The 13,156-nt window shown below is 49.9% G+C and overlaps 2 protein-coding genes across 27 annotated transcripts in view; one reads left to right on the top strand and one right to left on the bottom strand.

The window, feature by feature from the left end:
* Prpf40b (pre-mRNA processing factor 40 homolog B) overlaps positions 1-13,156 on the bottom strand; it is a 108,083-nt gene that overhangs the window by 27,214 nt on the left and 67,713 nt on the right. For 4 of the 20 annotated variants that reach the window (XM_048802676.1, XM_048802677.1, XM_048802674.1 and 1 more), the window contains 8 exons: positions 12,852-12,966; positions 12,616-12,707; positions 7,592-8,056; positions 7,292-7,387; positions 6,989-7,078; positions 6,600-6,777; positions 6,246-6,307; positions 5,379-6,136 (listed from right to left, as the gene is read on the bottom strand). In XM_048802676.1, the coding sequence (XP_048658633.1) occupies positions 5,873-6,136; positions 6,246-6,307; positions 6,600-6,777; positions 6,989-7,078; positions 7,292-7,387; positions 7,592-8,056; positions 12,616-12,707; positions 12,852-12,966 (1,362 nt within the window). In that variant the 3' untranslated portion in view covers positions 5,379-5,872. Of the gene's footprint in view, positions 1-4,951; positions 5,050-5,378; positions 6,137-6,245; positions 6,308-6,599; positions 6,778-6,988; positions 7,079-7,291; positions 7,388-7,591; positions 8,057-12,615; positions 12,708-12,851; positions 12,967-13,156 lie in introns of those variants that run through there. The other 16 variants (XM_015493325.2, XM_048802682.1, XM_015493324.2 and 13 more) reach the window with 8 other exon arrangements.
* Fmnl3 (formin like 3) overlaps positions 1-13,156 on the top strand; it is a 69,656-nt gene that overhangs the window by 50,245 nt on the left and 6,255 nt on the right. For 4 of the 7 annotated variants that reach the window (XM_015493320.2, XM_015493319.2, XM_015493317.1 and 1 more), the window contains 10 exons: positions 462-696; positions 857-925; positions 1,022-1,102; positions 1,191-1,320; positions 1,952-2,112; positions 2,414-2,515; positions 2,860-2,952; positions 3,184-3,307; positions 3,437-3,553; positions 4,223-5,155. In XM_015493320.2, coding sequence (XP_015348806.1) covers positions 462-696; positions 857-925; positions 1,022-1,102; positions 1,191-1,320; positions 1,952-2,112; positions 2,414-2,515; positions 2,860-2,952; positions 3,184-3,307; positions 3,437-3,528 — 1,087 coding nt within the window. In that variant the 3' untranslated portion in view covers positions 3,529-3,553; positions 4,223-5,155. Of the gene's footprint in view, positions 1-461; positions 697-856; positions 926-1,021; positions 1,103-1,190; positions 1,321-1,951; positions 2,113-2,413; positions 2,531-2,859; positions 2,953-3,183; positions 3,308-3,436; positions 3,554-4,222; positions 5,156-13,156 lie in introns of those variants that run through there. The other 3 variants (XM_015493322.2, XM_015493318.2, XM_048802668.1) reach the window with 2 other exon arrangements.

The following is a 13,156-nucleotide window of genomic DNA, read 5'->3' as shown; positions in this document are numbered from 1 at the left end:
AAAATCTTATTTTGAGTGAGGATTTTCACTAAGACCAGGCTGGTCTTGAACTTGTGATCTTCTACATGTGTGCACCATTGTGCCAGTTTGAAGGGCTCTTAAACAGGAGTATGGAAGCTGGGCACACTGGCACACACCTGTAATCCTAGCAATTTGGCAGAGTGAGGCAGGAGGATTGCAAGTTCAAAGCCAACCTCAGCAAATAAGACTCTCAGCAACTTAGCAAGACCCTAGTCTTAAAATTAATTAAAAAAGGACTGAGGATGCAGCTCAGTGGTAAAGTACCCCCTGGGTTCACTCCCCTGTAGCAAATAAAAAACAGGAACATGGAATGTTCCCAAGATTTTTGGTGCCACTGTGATGGTGCTCTGCCTCTAGCTTCGTCTCATGCAGTCCTCACCCCCATTCCTCCTGGAGGAAAGACATATACAAATGATCCTGTGATCCTCCCTCCTACACAGATATGACCTACAGACACTACCTGTGGATTTTGTGGAGTGCCTGATGCGCTTCCTGCCCACGGAGGCTGAGGTGAAGCTACTGCGGCAATACGAGCGTGAGCGGCAGCCTCTAGAGGAGCTGGCAGCTGAGGACCGCTTCATGTTGCTCTTCAGCAAGGTGGAGCGGCTGACCCAGCGAATGGCTGGCATGGCCTTTCTGGGCAACTTCCAGGACAACCTGCAGATGCTCACACCGGTATAGCCCTCATCCAAATAGTTATCCTCTGCTGCTGCTGCTCCATCTCTTTCTGTTGAGCACTTCCCCTGCCCTGCTCCTCCTCCTAGCTCTTCCCTGACTTTAACTCCACACCATTACCCAAGCCTGGAATGACGCAAGTATTCATCTCATTTTCCAGCAACTCAATGCCATAATTGCAGCCTCTGCCTCCGTCAAGTCTTCACAGAAGCTGAAGCAGATGCTGGAGGTGGGAAGAGGGGTGAATGGGGTGTTGGCCCTGGGGGCTATAGAGAGGGAGCCTTAGGGCATGACCTGACCTGCTTCCCACACATCTGCTGAACAGATCATACTTGCATTGGGAAACTACATGAATAGCAGCAAGCGAGGAGCTGTGTATGGCTTCAAGCTCCAGAGCCTAGATCTGGTAAGAAAGTGGTGGGTAGCATGGGCAGGGTACAGTGGTGGTGGAGCCTGTTTTTAGCTGTCTGGCACTGCCTCTCCCTCCCTTCCAGCTACTGGACACTAAGTCCACTGACCGGAAGATGACTCTGCTGCATTTCATCGCCTTGACAGTGAAGGAGAAATACCCAGACCTAACTAACTTTTGGCATGAGCTGCACTTTGTGGAGAAGGCTGCAGCAGGTGAGGCGAGTTTGGCAGGGTAGGCCAGTCCTTATGTTCAGCCTAGGACAATCCCAGGAAGCTATGAGGAAAGAGAACTCTTGGTCCATTTATTTCTAGTTTTTTTTGTTAACTTTCTGACCACTTCAAAGCTTTCCGCTAGAGCCATGAGCGCAGGCCATCCCAGAGTGGGCCTTCCTCTATAGGCATCAGGCCTGGCCTAGCCTTCCCAGTTAGGTGCAGTAGGAGCAGGAACAGGAAGGGGAGTTGACTCTTTCCTCCCAACTTCCTTAAGTTGGTTCAGAGACTTACTGACATTTCTCTATGGTGCATGCAGTATTAGAAAAACCATGAAGCCCTCCAGAGACATAAAGTAGCTGTTATTTGTGCCAGTTCATAGAAGCTGGGCAAGAAGTCAGCTCCACTTTGGAGACCAGCAACAACTGTAGCTTGCCTCCCTTTGCTACCTTGTTCTCTGGAGTTGCTCTACCCGAGAGCCCAGCTCTCTGGTGTGCACTTCCTTCTTCATGTCCACACCTGGGTGAGAACCTTAGTGAGCTGTGCCAAGGGAGAGGGTGTTTGCTGTAGCTGGGCTGGGCAATGCATATCCCAGGCCATAGGTCGCCCTCAGCAAGGCCTCTGACTACTACAGTGTCCCTGGAGAATGTGCTGCTAGATGTGAAGGAGCTGGGCCGGGGCATGGAGCTGATTCGGCGAGAATGCAGCATTCATGACAATAGTGTCCTTCGGAGCTTCCTCAGCACCAATGAAGGCAAACTGGATAAGCTCCAGCGTGACGCCAAGACAGCAGAGGTGAGCAAGAGATGGAGTGGGCAGGAGCAACCCAGGCTGTCTAGGTAAGCCTAGCTGGTTCTTTTACATAACACCAACAGCAGGCCTTCTATGTCAGAGAGAGAGGGCTTTGGGGGTGGCAGACAGCCATCTCTGGAGACATGGGCACTTGGGGCCCTCAAGGACCCCCAATTCTCTCTAGTTTACCTTGGCTTGAGTGGTTGATTTTCCTTCCTTTGACCCTGTGCTCTGCTTTCTGTGGGCCACCTGTTCCTGGGCTTCTTCCTGCCAGGCTGACCCTTCTGCCAATCCCTTTCCCTAGGAGGCCTACAATGCAGTTGTGCGCTACTTTGGAGAGAGTCCCAAGACCACACCTCCTTCTGTATTTTTTCCAGTATTTGTCCGATTCATTCGTTCTTACAAGGTAAGCTGAAGAGGGGTTTTTAAAGAGAGGTTTGACAGTGAGTAACCCCTCTTTTAAAAAGGGTTGAGGGAGAGAGAGCTCAGGCTTCAAGTCTTGGCTTTTTCCAACTCCTCCTCTGGGTCCTGGGAAGGGAGCAATGGAAGCTGGCAAGAGGCCTCATAGCTGAACTGGTGTGGCAGGGTGGGGGCCCAGGTTCTTCCTGTCATTGTTTGGAACAGGAAGTGCCCCTCCAGAGGGTGGCCACCTGGGGTTCACTGGTCCCACTGCCACCTACTCTCCACTCTCAGTGTCAGCTCCTCCCCTCCTAGCCCGTAAGCCTCACTGTCCACCTTGGTTCTCTGTAGGAAGCAGAACAAGAGAATGAAGCCCGCAAGAAGCAGGAGGAGGTAATGCGGGAGAAACAGCTGGCTCAGGAAGCCAAGAAGCTGGATGCCAAGGTGCGTGGGACCAAGAACTGGGGCAAAGAACTGGGGACTGAGAGGGAAGTAGAGCTAGAGAGAAGATGGGAAACTGCTACAAGGATTGAGGCTAGAATCCAGAGGGATAAGGAGCTGGACTCTGGGAGGGGGATTCCCAGTAGCACATAAGCCAGGAGCATCTTGGGACAGGAGCCAGCCCCTTGTCAGGTTACTGATGACTTCCTTCCCCTTTCAAATGCTTGGCCATAGACCCCATCCCAGCGGAACAAATGGCAACAGCAGGAGCTAATTGCAGAGTTGAGGCGACGCCAGGCTAAGGAGCACCGACCAGTTTATGAGGGAAAAGATGGTACCATTGAGGACATCATCACAGGTGGGGTCCTTCTGTCCTCCTTTGGGGCCTGGTGTTGGATCCAGATCCCAGAGCCCAACCTATCCAGATCCACCCCCGCCCCACTGCCCACCAATGAGGCCTGACCACTGTGTCTCTCTCCTGGGCCAGTGTTGAAGAGTGTCCCTTTCACGGCTCGTACTGCCAAGCGGGGCTCACGCTTCTTCTGTGACGCAGCCCACCATGATGAGTCAAACTGTTAACCCCCAAGGCTGAGGCCCCTGACAGGTATTGGGCACCACAGCTGCCCCTTCTGCATGCCCACCTCCCTGGACTGCTGGAGCCCATAGGCACTCCCTTGCATGCTCTGGAAACATTTCCTAGCTGCCTCTTAGTATGGGAACACATACTTCTTGCATGCCCCACGATGCCAGAAGCATGGCTTATCCTCTGCATTTGCCCACACAGAAGTAGACTCCCTCTCACTAATGCTGTCCTGGCTTCTAAGAACTAAGACCCAAGGGCCAGGTGTGGGAGCTGTGCCAGAGTAGGCAGGACCATAGGCTTATGGTTTTGATTGCTGACGCTGAGGTTACATTTCTGGGTCCAGGGCATCTTGGTCCATCTCTTCTCTACAGTTCCCTCATCACAAGAGCTCTGGTAGTAGATGCTGCCCAGGGGCAGTTAGATGCCCCCTCATGTCTGCTTCCTGACATTCGAAGGGTCTCTTCCCAGTTTCTGGCTCTGCTTAAGTCTACTTTGTTTCTGCCTAGTGGCCTCTAGTCTCCCCACCTGATTTTTTTCAAAGGTCAGAGTCCCAGCATTTTCCCTAGCTGGCCTTAAAGCCTCGCTTCAAATTCCATGGTCCACTTCACGGCTGGTTCCTCCCTATCCTGCTGTGGGTGCTCCTGAAGATGCTGTCCTGCCTGTTGATAAGCTCCTTTGTCTTCCCTATAGGCCTCCACCGCCAACCCATTGTTGTTCGCCACCAAGCGCGGAGTGCTGCACCACCCAGTGGCCCCCCTCGGGCTCCAGGCCCCCACTGAGACCCTCTTGGAGGCAGAAGCACTTCAGTCCTGCAAAGTTCCGCCAGTGGACCTGAAGCCAAGGGTCTGGCAGAAGGTTATGCTGCTCTCAGCTGTGCCACCCCTAGCACTCGGGCTGGATCTTACCTATGCCATTGTGGGCACTAGGCCTATTACAGGCCTGGCACTTCTCTAGTGCCTCCAGTACTGTACTTTTGCCCCTGTGGTCTTCAATTTCATTCCTTGAAGGGTCATCAAGGGGTTAGCTCAAAGCTAGGAAAACCCATTTCCAGCTTTACCCTATACAGGGGGCACCTAGGCCGCTCTCCCCTGCTAGAGCCCAGTGACGAGAGGAGAAAAGCTAGTCTCCCTGCTTTTTTCCCCTTTCTTTTCACAGTTCCATGGTCAGCACTAGTCTAGCAGTATACAGGCATCCTGGAACCCTGCCAATCTCAGATCATCTCTTATGAGGAGCAAGGCCCTTTTGCACTTGGACCCACCCAGCTGCACCCTCATGATAAGTGTAGAGGAGTGATGCCAGGCCTACTGTCCTTCTCCTTGGCCCATTCAAGTCATATGCTGTTCTTGCTGCAGTGGCCTGAAGAGCAGGGTTGTCTACACTAAGACCTCTAGAGAAAGGGCATGCCAACAACCTCCTCACCTCCTTTTCTCAGCTAGGTGGTTTTTTGGTGGGGGGTAGGAAGCATGGTGGTCTCTGCAGACTATCTGCTCAGTTCCCTGCCAGTTTCTTCTCAGTCCCTGGAAGAGAATCAGGGGCCACCTCTTTTTGTACATGTACCATTTCCCTTCTCTCTTGTACATAAACCCTAGTCCTTCCTTCTCTTAACAAAAGCTTGAAGCACCAGGCTGTCTCCTCTTTCTGAGCTTCGGGGAGCCAGGATGGCTGCTGAATTAAAAAGTCTGGGGAAAGGAGCACAGAAGCCTGCCGGAAGGAGGCTGGGTGGTTTCTGACCACACAAAGGGAAGCAGGCCTGTGTGAGACACTAGTGCCCTCTGCTGGACATGTGTACACCAATCCAGTTCCCAGCCTGCCCAAGTAGCACATGGAGAGGACAAAAGTCACCAGCCATGTTATAAATATTGTTATTTAAAAAACAAAAACAAAACACACATACATCAGGTCCCTGGAGAAAGCAGTGGTGAAGCCCCTGGGCAGGCACTGATGCTAGAGGGTAAGAACTCAGCCCTATGCCACCCAGGCTGTGTCCACCAGCCTGTCTCTTCCCTGGAGACCCCATTACTCATACTTGATCTACTGGTATCACCCGCCCCCCCTTCAACATGGCCTGGGGCTGTGGGCAAGGACTGCACTAGTTGTCCGGGAAGTGGGGAACCCTTGAACACCAAGAGCAACCTTGACAGGTGCCAACAGTGGTGTACTGAGGGTGGAGTTACTTTAGGAAAAGTGGACACCGACCAGACGAAGGAGTCTGAGGCATATGGTAAGGGTGGCCAAGAAGCCACCACCTCAAGCAGGCCCGAGGCAGAGAGCAGCTTATCAGGTCACTGGTGGTCATCCAGCTGCTGTAGGAGTGTCCGCCGCCGCCTCTCTAGCTCCCCCTCACTCAGCTCGCTTTCTGACGTGTCCCAGCCTGTCTGTTGGAGCAGAGGCATGGCTCACCCAAGCCCCCTGGACAGAGTGCTGCCTGGCTGGGGCTGGGCCCCTGCCTCTGCCTCTCACCTTCTCCTTCTTGACTCCAAAGCCTGGGGAGCGATTAGGGAGCTCTGCCTGCCGAAGGTCCCTATCCTTGTCTTGTTCTTGTTCTTTCTCTTCACTCTCCTTGCCAGCTTTCTCCTCGGGGTCTGTCTCACTCTCAGGGCTGTTCTGTAAAAGTCCAGAGCCCAACTCCTCAGCTTCTGTGGACAGCTGGGAGGTAGGTGGAACAGATCCCACAAAATAGCAAGGTCTTAAGCAGAGTTCCTTCTCTACTCACCGACTTGTGTCTTCTCTTTTTAGTTTTCTTTTTTGGTTTCTTGGCTTTCCGAAGGCCATGATCTGGAGATAAAAAATTCCTACTAACTCCCATAGGGAAAAAGGAGAGCTCAGTCTCTTTTCTGCCACAGCCCTCTATGTTCATTCTTTGTAGACCTGGGCCTTGTGGTTTGAGAAAGGTTGAATCTAGTTTTCCTTCCTTCTCCTGGTTTCCTGTCTAGGCAGGAACAGGAAGTTCTTCCCATCCTCACAGATCAGCCCTCCTAATCCACTCCACCCTCAAGGGTGCTAGAGCTTGCTGAGTTCCTCCTCTTAATCATCATCCACAGTTCTCCATCTTCCAGCATCTGCTTACCTGATCCAAGAAGAAGGTGGGAGGATGGGGAGCCCCGTCCTCCAAGGGCAACACCCCCACTTTCAAGTGAATCAAGTGAGGATGAGGGATCAGAGGCAGACTCTGAGAGGTTTCGCCTCCTCCGCTTGGGGGGCCGGAGGGATGGTGGGGGCAGCTCCTCCTCTTCCGACTCGGAGCCCTGGGCACATAAACAGATATGGGTTAATGCAGAGGTTCTCTGGCCTCTAGAGCTCTTGTCTGTGAATTGGGGATAGAGAAGAGGATCCAGGATTCCAAAAAGAATCCTCAAATTTCCTTCCAATGGAGGTGACATAGGGAAAAACAAGAAGTGTCGAGTACCCCCAAAACAATCCAGCCTCACCCCCACATCCCTCTACCTGCCAACTCACAGAGGGTGAGTGGGAACGCTTGTGATGGTGTTTCTTGCCCTTCCTGCCATGCTTTCGGCCTTTGGTGTGGAGGTGCTGGCATTCAGTCTGCTAGAAGCAGAGGAAGAAAGGTGAGGACTATGCCTCCCTGTCTTAGGTTAGGGCCTTTTGCCTATCCCAGGTCTCCCTTAGGCTTCTCCATCCTTAGCTGTCCAGGGAAAGGAGAGACCTAGGATAGGATGCGAGGCCACTGAGGTCTCTGATGAACAGGCCTAGGGAATTCAAGCACTTATGACAGATCCAAAGGGTAAGAACCTGACTCACCTCCAGCACCTGCAGGAACTCCCGGAAGAGCCGGATCCTTTCCGACTCTAGGGTGATCTGCTCAAAGGCTGAGTCGCACACAAAGCGCTCTCGGACCTTGAACGGGGAGAGCACTGCTGATCAGACCAGGCTCCACCCAGCCGGGCTTGAACACCTCCATAGGGCAGGGCGGGGGCAGAGGAAGGAAGGGAACTGGAGCCGGCCCAGGGCTGTGCTGTGACTGGGGTGGGCCCTCAGTGGTGGAGAAACTCCGCTGCCCTCAGGCTTGAGGGGTGACTGGGGCCAGGCTGCGCTCCTGACCTCTTCCCACGCAGTGCCCAGCTCCAGAGCAGGCACGGCCTGCCTCAGCATGCTTCGAAAGGCAGCTTCTCTGCGCCGCATCCTTCGTGCCTCCTCCTTTTCCCGCTCCCTCTCCCGTGCCTCTGCCTTCTCCAGCAGCTGAAGACAGAGATGCAGAACAAGGTCACCCAGAAGGGTGAGTGCCCAGGGCCCACTCAGGCATATCTTAAGAGGTAGAAAGTTGGGGTCTGGCCTTCTGTCATGATCCCCTGAACCCAGGACAGTCAGTAGGACAAGAGTGAAAAGGGAAGGAGTAAGACAATGGGATGAGTAAAAAAAATCCAAGACCCACCCCACCCTGCCCCTCACACTATTGAAGGTCAGCTTGATGTTGCCTGCGTCCAGCGCAGCAGCCCTCTTGTCAAAGCTTATGACGTGGGCGAAGTCTTCAAACGCTGTGTTCACCTCCACGCAGAAGCCCCGGTCCTGTAGGCACAGCAACACATGAAGCAGGGGGCACCACAGGCCTGAGGCCTAAGGCTGACAGGCATAGGAATCAGACCAGAGGATGTTCAAAAAGCCCATCCTCAAGAGGATCCACACAACTGTGCCACACTTCAGAAACCACACTGTTTTAAGTCATCATCTGACAAGCTTCCATGCCTATCCCTGGTCTGGTTGTCACATGGAGCTAAAGGGCTGGCGATGTCTCTGTGTTTGCTGAGTGATGCCTAAAGTTCTCACAATTAGCTCTTTGTTCCTTTGGCTTATAGCTCTGGTCCCAGTTAGATCTTCCTATTGCTCAGGGAAGTTTCATGAATTCTCAATCAACATCTGCTGGTCTCTATGTTTTGGTTCCAGTTATTGAATGCCTGTTATGTACCAGATACCCTCTGTGAGTGCTTCACACACATTTAATCCTCCTGGTTATTACATTATAATTTTACATAGGAGAAATGAGAGCACCTGCTCAAGATCTCATAGGTGAACCTATGGCTGGGAAAGAACATTACCCCAGGTCTTTCTAGCAGAAATGGAGGCCATCAGGTGAGCAACTCCCCAGGAATGTTAGAAACATGCCCCATTTTCTGGCACCATGGCCAGGCTCTGTACTTATCACCACAGCCTCATATCCCAAAGAGACAGAGGCTTAGAATGATTCATTTGGCCCAAGACAACGCAAGTGATGTGGCCACTAGGGCTCAAGTCAGCAGGGACACAGCCATATTCCCTACTCTCACTCTACATCTACACAGCTCTAACTTCCTCTGATCTACCTGCTGAGGGAGGAGGTTTGCTCTTCGTTCTCTCTACAAGTACTTCCTCAGCTCACACTTCTCCAACCCTTCTCAAATACATTCACTCTTTCTTAGGGAAGTGAAGGCTTCAATATCATCCGTACTGGCTCCTTCCATCAAGCACACATCTCACTTTACCTGTAACATCCCTTCCATCCTGCTCTCACTTAACTACCCCTGCTTTTCTTTAATTTCAAAATCTCTTAAAATGCAGCACAAAGGAAAAGGAATAAACATTGACAGCCTGTTATAGACAAGATGTTTTACAAATGTTATTTACGTTTTACAAATGTTATTTTAATTCTCATGGTCTTGCAAATGGATTATCCCTACTTTTACAGAAAAGGAAATTGAAGCTCAGAAGTACTACATAACTTGCAGACGTCTCAGCCAATAAGAGCCAGGAGTTACTTGACTCTGAAACATGTTGTCCCAAAGCCACTGGCTTCATGGTCACACTCTCCCAAGTCACTCATGTTGTAATAGTCAAATTCAAGGGTTCCTGTTCAGTCCTCATTCATCTGGTCCTTGGTGCTTCTGCTGTTTACTTCTTCAACACTACCCTCCTTCTTTAGGTCCCTCCTATACCTACCTCTTGTCACCTCTTTTATATGTGTACGATCCTAATAATAGCAGTTTATCCTTTTTTCACGAGCCACTCACAGCCTTGTAGATTCAAACAGCAAGTCTTTATTCCCGACCTCTCACCCGCACTCTACACGCACGTTCTGGGGAAAATCCACCTCCACTCAGCTCTGCATCCCAAAATACTCTCTGAATCCCGCGAGAACTCAACGGAACTCCAGGAGCAGGCGGGCGCCTGAGGCAGCAGGATACTCCCTATTCCCAGCAGGATACACCCTAAACCTGGACCCACCCTAATCTAGCAGGATCCTCCCTAAACCCGGATCCACCCTGGTCCTTGAGCAGGGTCACCTTTCTCAAACATTCATGCAATGTCACTGCAAATGACCTGGGTCCAAGGCAAGCCCATTTCCACAATGGAGAGTCCTCCCTCTAAGCAACATTGGGTAGGCTGACAAAGAAATTGCCATGCGTCATTCCTACTTGGCAATGGCTCTCAGCACACTACCTGATTTATACTTTCCCTGACAACCTCATCCTTCACCTCTCGCTGATTTTCAGACCCATACGAGACTGTATATTTCACAGATACTTCAAATTCAACAGATCCTAAGATATATGCTCCCTTGGGATATGCTTGCATATGCTCCTCACCTCCAAGCTCTTAGTGATCTCCCACAGGCCCAGCCATCTACCTCCAATTATCTACCTGTTCCAAGTCCAGGCCCTGTGTTATCCTACAGATGAGAGGGGCCACCATAGTTCACCTGGCTGTGGATGGCCACAGAAAACTCCTGAGCTCATTTGTCTTCTAAAAGCAGTAGCCCCCATGGAGGAACAGGAAGAGGAGCTATCTAAAACAGCTTATTTCTCAGGTGCTGTGGAAAGACAGAACTTAGCAAGGGCAGGAGCCCTGCAGAACCTTGTCAGTATCAGCCACTCTGGCTAAAAGTTAACCAGGCAAAAAATTAACTATATCGGGATATTAGTTTATATAACTATCCTATTTAAAATACAGTATTTGCTTTATTCTTCCTTGCTCCAAGTTGCTTTTGAGAATAATTCCCCTAATGGAATTCCTACTGTAATCCTGCTCTTCCTGCTTATTCCTTACTAATGGTGACATCATTCATGGCCCCATCCCTGCACCTCCTCCTTTTCCCTCGAGTTTATAAAACAACCTGGCAATTCCACTTTTCAGTGACTCTATCACACTGTTTTTAAACTTTTCAAACAAGAAACTTTTTTTTTTTCAATAAAAATCATATGTAGCATCTCAATGTATTAAAGAGATGCAAGCTCCTCCATTCAAAAACAGAGGAAGAAGTATAGAATCCCCAGATACTAAACCTCCACCCCTTGCTTTTCTCAAGGTGCCTATGGCAGCTCAAGCCCAGCTGGATTCATACAGCTCATTCTCCTCATGTGCCATCCCTACTGCCTTGCCTGGAGATCACCACCAACCTAGACCCTGAGAAGGCCAGCTGACTGGTCTCCCTGTCTTCATTCCTCCTTCCTTCATTCCTAACCCAGCCTCTGGCATTTAGTACTGCTCTGACTTTGGTACCAAGTAGCCTTGGTATCAGAGAAGAGGCCTGGGGATGAATCAGAGGATGACTAAAACTTAAAAAGTATCTGAATTACTTGCCACTGTCACTTGAGGTTTCTACCACTGTCTCCACCACTAATATCTCCCCTAGTGACATAAACACTCCAGACTGGGAGATGCTACCACACACTATCACCAATGGCTTTTCCAAGATGCCATATGATATTACTTACAAGATAAAAATCCAAATTTCTTATTTTAGCATTCAAGACACTTTACATGCAGGGCTTTACTTCCACACAGGGCATATGGTTCCGGAGAAACAGAGGAAGTCACAGGACAATATGATACATCTTACCTAATAGTAACTTAAAAATATTAAATTCATATTAAATAGGAAGGTGATGTGGGATTAAAATGCAGCATGTGCATGAGTTTGTAAGGTAAAACAAAGGACTTCAAAGAAACTTCATAGGGCTGAGGATGTACTCAGTGGTAAAGCGCTTACCTAGCATGTGCTAGGCCCTGGGTTCAAGCCCCAGTACCCACCCCCCCACAAAAAAAAGGTGGTTATGTGCAATGGTACTATTTTATTAACTTTATTCCTAAGTCCTTCTCAACTCAGACACCAAGTTAATCTCACCTGTAATTAGGTGTCCTTTGGTCGAACACTCACCATTTTTTAAATAAGGAAACCAAGGCTCAGAAAGGTTAAATGGCCTAGTCAAGGTCACATATTAGTAAGGGATTAATCTGGACTGTTAGCCCAGTCTGCCTCAGGTTCTGCTTCTAACCACTGGACTGGACTGAACTATCTCCTCAAATGCACTGGAATGTTCTTCACTTCCAAAGGAAAAATGCTTTCTTTTTTTCTTTTGAAACATTAGAGTCTCTTCACTTGCATAATTACCCACCTTTTCTAACTGTGACAGACATGGGCACTATTTCTTCAGTATAAAGAAAGTGGCAGTGCACATGGGATGGTACATGGCAGCTGATACTCAATGCAGTATTAAGAAGGCATTAAGGAGTAGTGAGGCAAAGAACAACGTGTCCTTTCTGAGAAGGCAATGGCATCTCAGTCTGATTCCACAGAATGCCTCACAAAACCAGCCCAGTGCTGCCTGTCTTTTATGTTAAATCTTCCAATTTAAAAATGTTAATAATGAATTCCAAATTTTTCTAAACCACCATGCTGGTCAGAAAGCATATTTCTATTGCCTATTAATTTATAATTATCTATACTTTTTGCTCCTCAAACTCACCATACACTTTCCACCCACATGCCTTTTTATGCCTAGGACATTCTGCCCTCCTCTACTCCTTTATAAAAGTGCAGTTCAAATGACAATTCTTCCAATTAATCTCTGTAATAACACCTGCTCCCCTGCATAACTGTTCTCATGTCTATCTTTGTTTAGTACCATGAGTTCCTATGATCAGAAATCATGTCTATTCATTACTATATCCCAATTCAAGGTAGAGAACCACAGTAGATATCTGCTGAACAAGCTGCTACACTCTTGCAAAATGGGACTCATCAGGGAATCTGTGCAGGGACTCTGTGGCTTGCACATAGCCTGTGTTCATCCATAACCCCAGGTTCCCCTCACCTTAAGAATGTCCTTAATGATCTTCTTCTCATCATGAAATCGTGCCTTCAACTCTTCCACATAGAACTTGAACAAGTCCAGAGGGGTAGAGCCTGCAGGGAGGGAGGGAGGGGGGGCCTGGCGGGCGGCAGCTTCCCAAGGCCTGGGGTGGGGTCGAGGACAGGACCAGGGAGTGGGAATGCAGAGGCGTCAGGGCAGGAAGCCAGACCAGAGAAGGGGGAGCCTGGCTGCCTTACCCGGCTGGCCCAGCATGTTGGCAAAGCGGACATCAGTGCTGACAGCTGGGTACAGCTCCATCCAGGTGGACATGGAGTGCAGCTGCCCTGTCTCGTGCAGCTCATCCAGGAAGGTCTAAGCAAGGAGAGGCCAGGGATAGGGAAAGTGAGATAGGAAGGAAGAAAGGGAATGGCAGAGGGAAAGGCAGGGGCAATCCAGACTCCGGAAATCCAGGCAAGGGAGGCAGAGAGGAGATACAGATGTAGAGGAAGAGAACACTACTAAAAGAAGAGAATATAAATATGGAGGGACAGCGAAAAATGAA

This window comes from Marmota marmota, unplaced genomic scaffold (assembly GCF_001458135.2).
Source record: "Marmota marmota marmota unplaced genomic scaffold, marMar, whole genome shotgun sequence".
NCBI classification, from domain to species: domain Eukaryota; kingdom Metazoa; phylum Chordata; class Mammalia; order Rodentia; family Sciuridae; genus Marmota; species Marmota marmota.
Note: the sequence above shows the minus strand (reverse complement) of the source record. Positions and strands in the feature narration are given on the sequence as shown.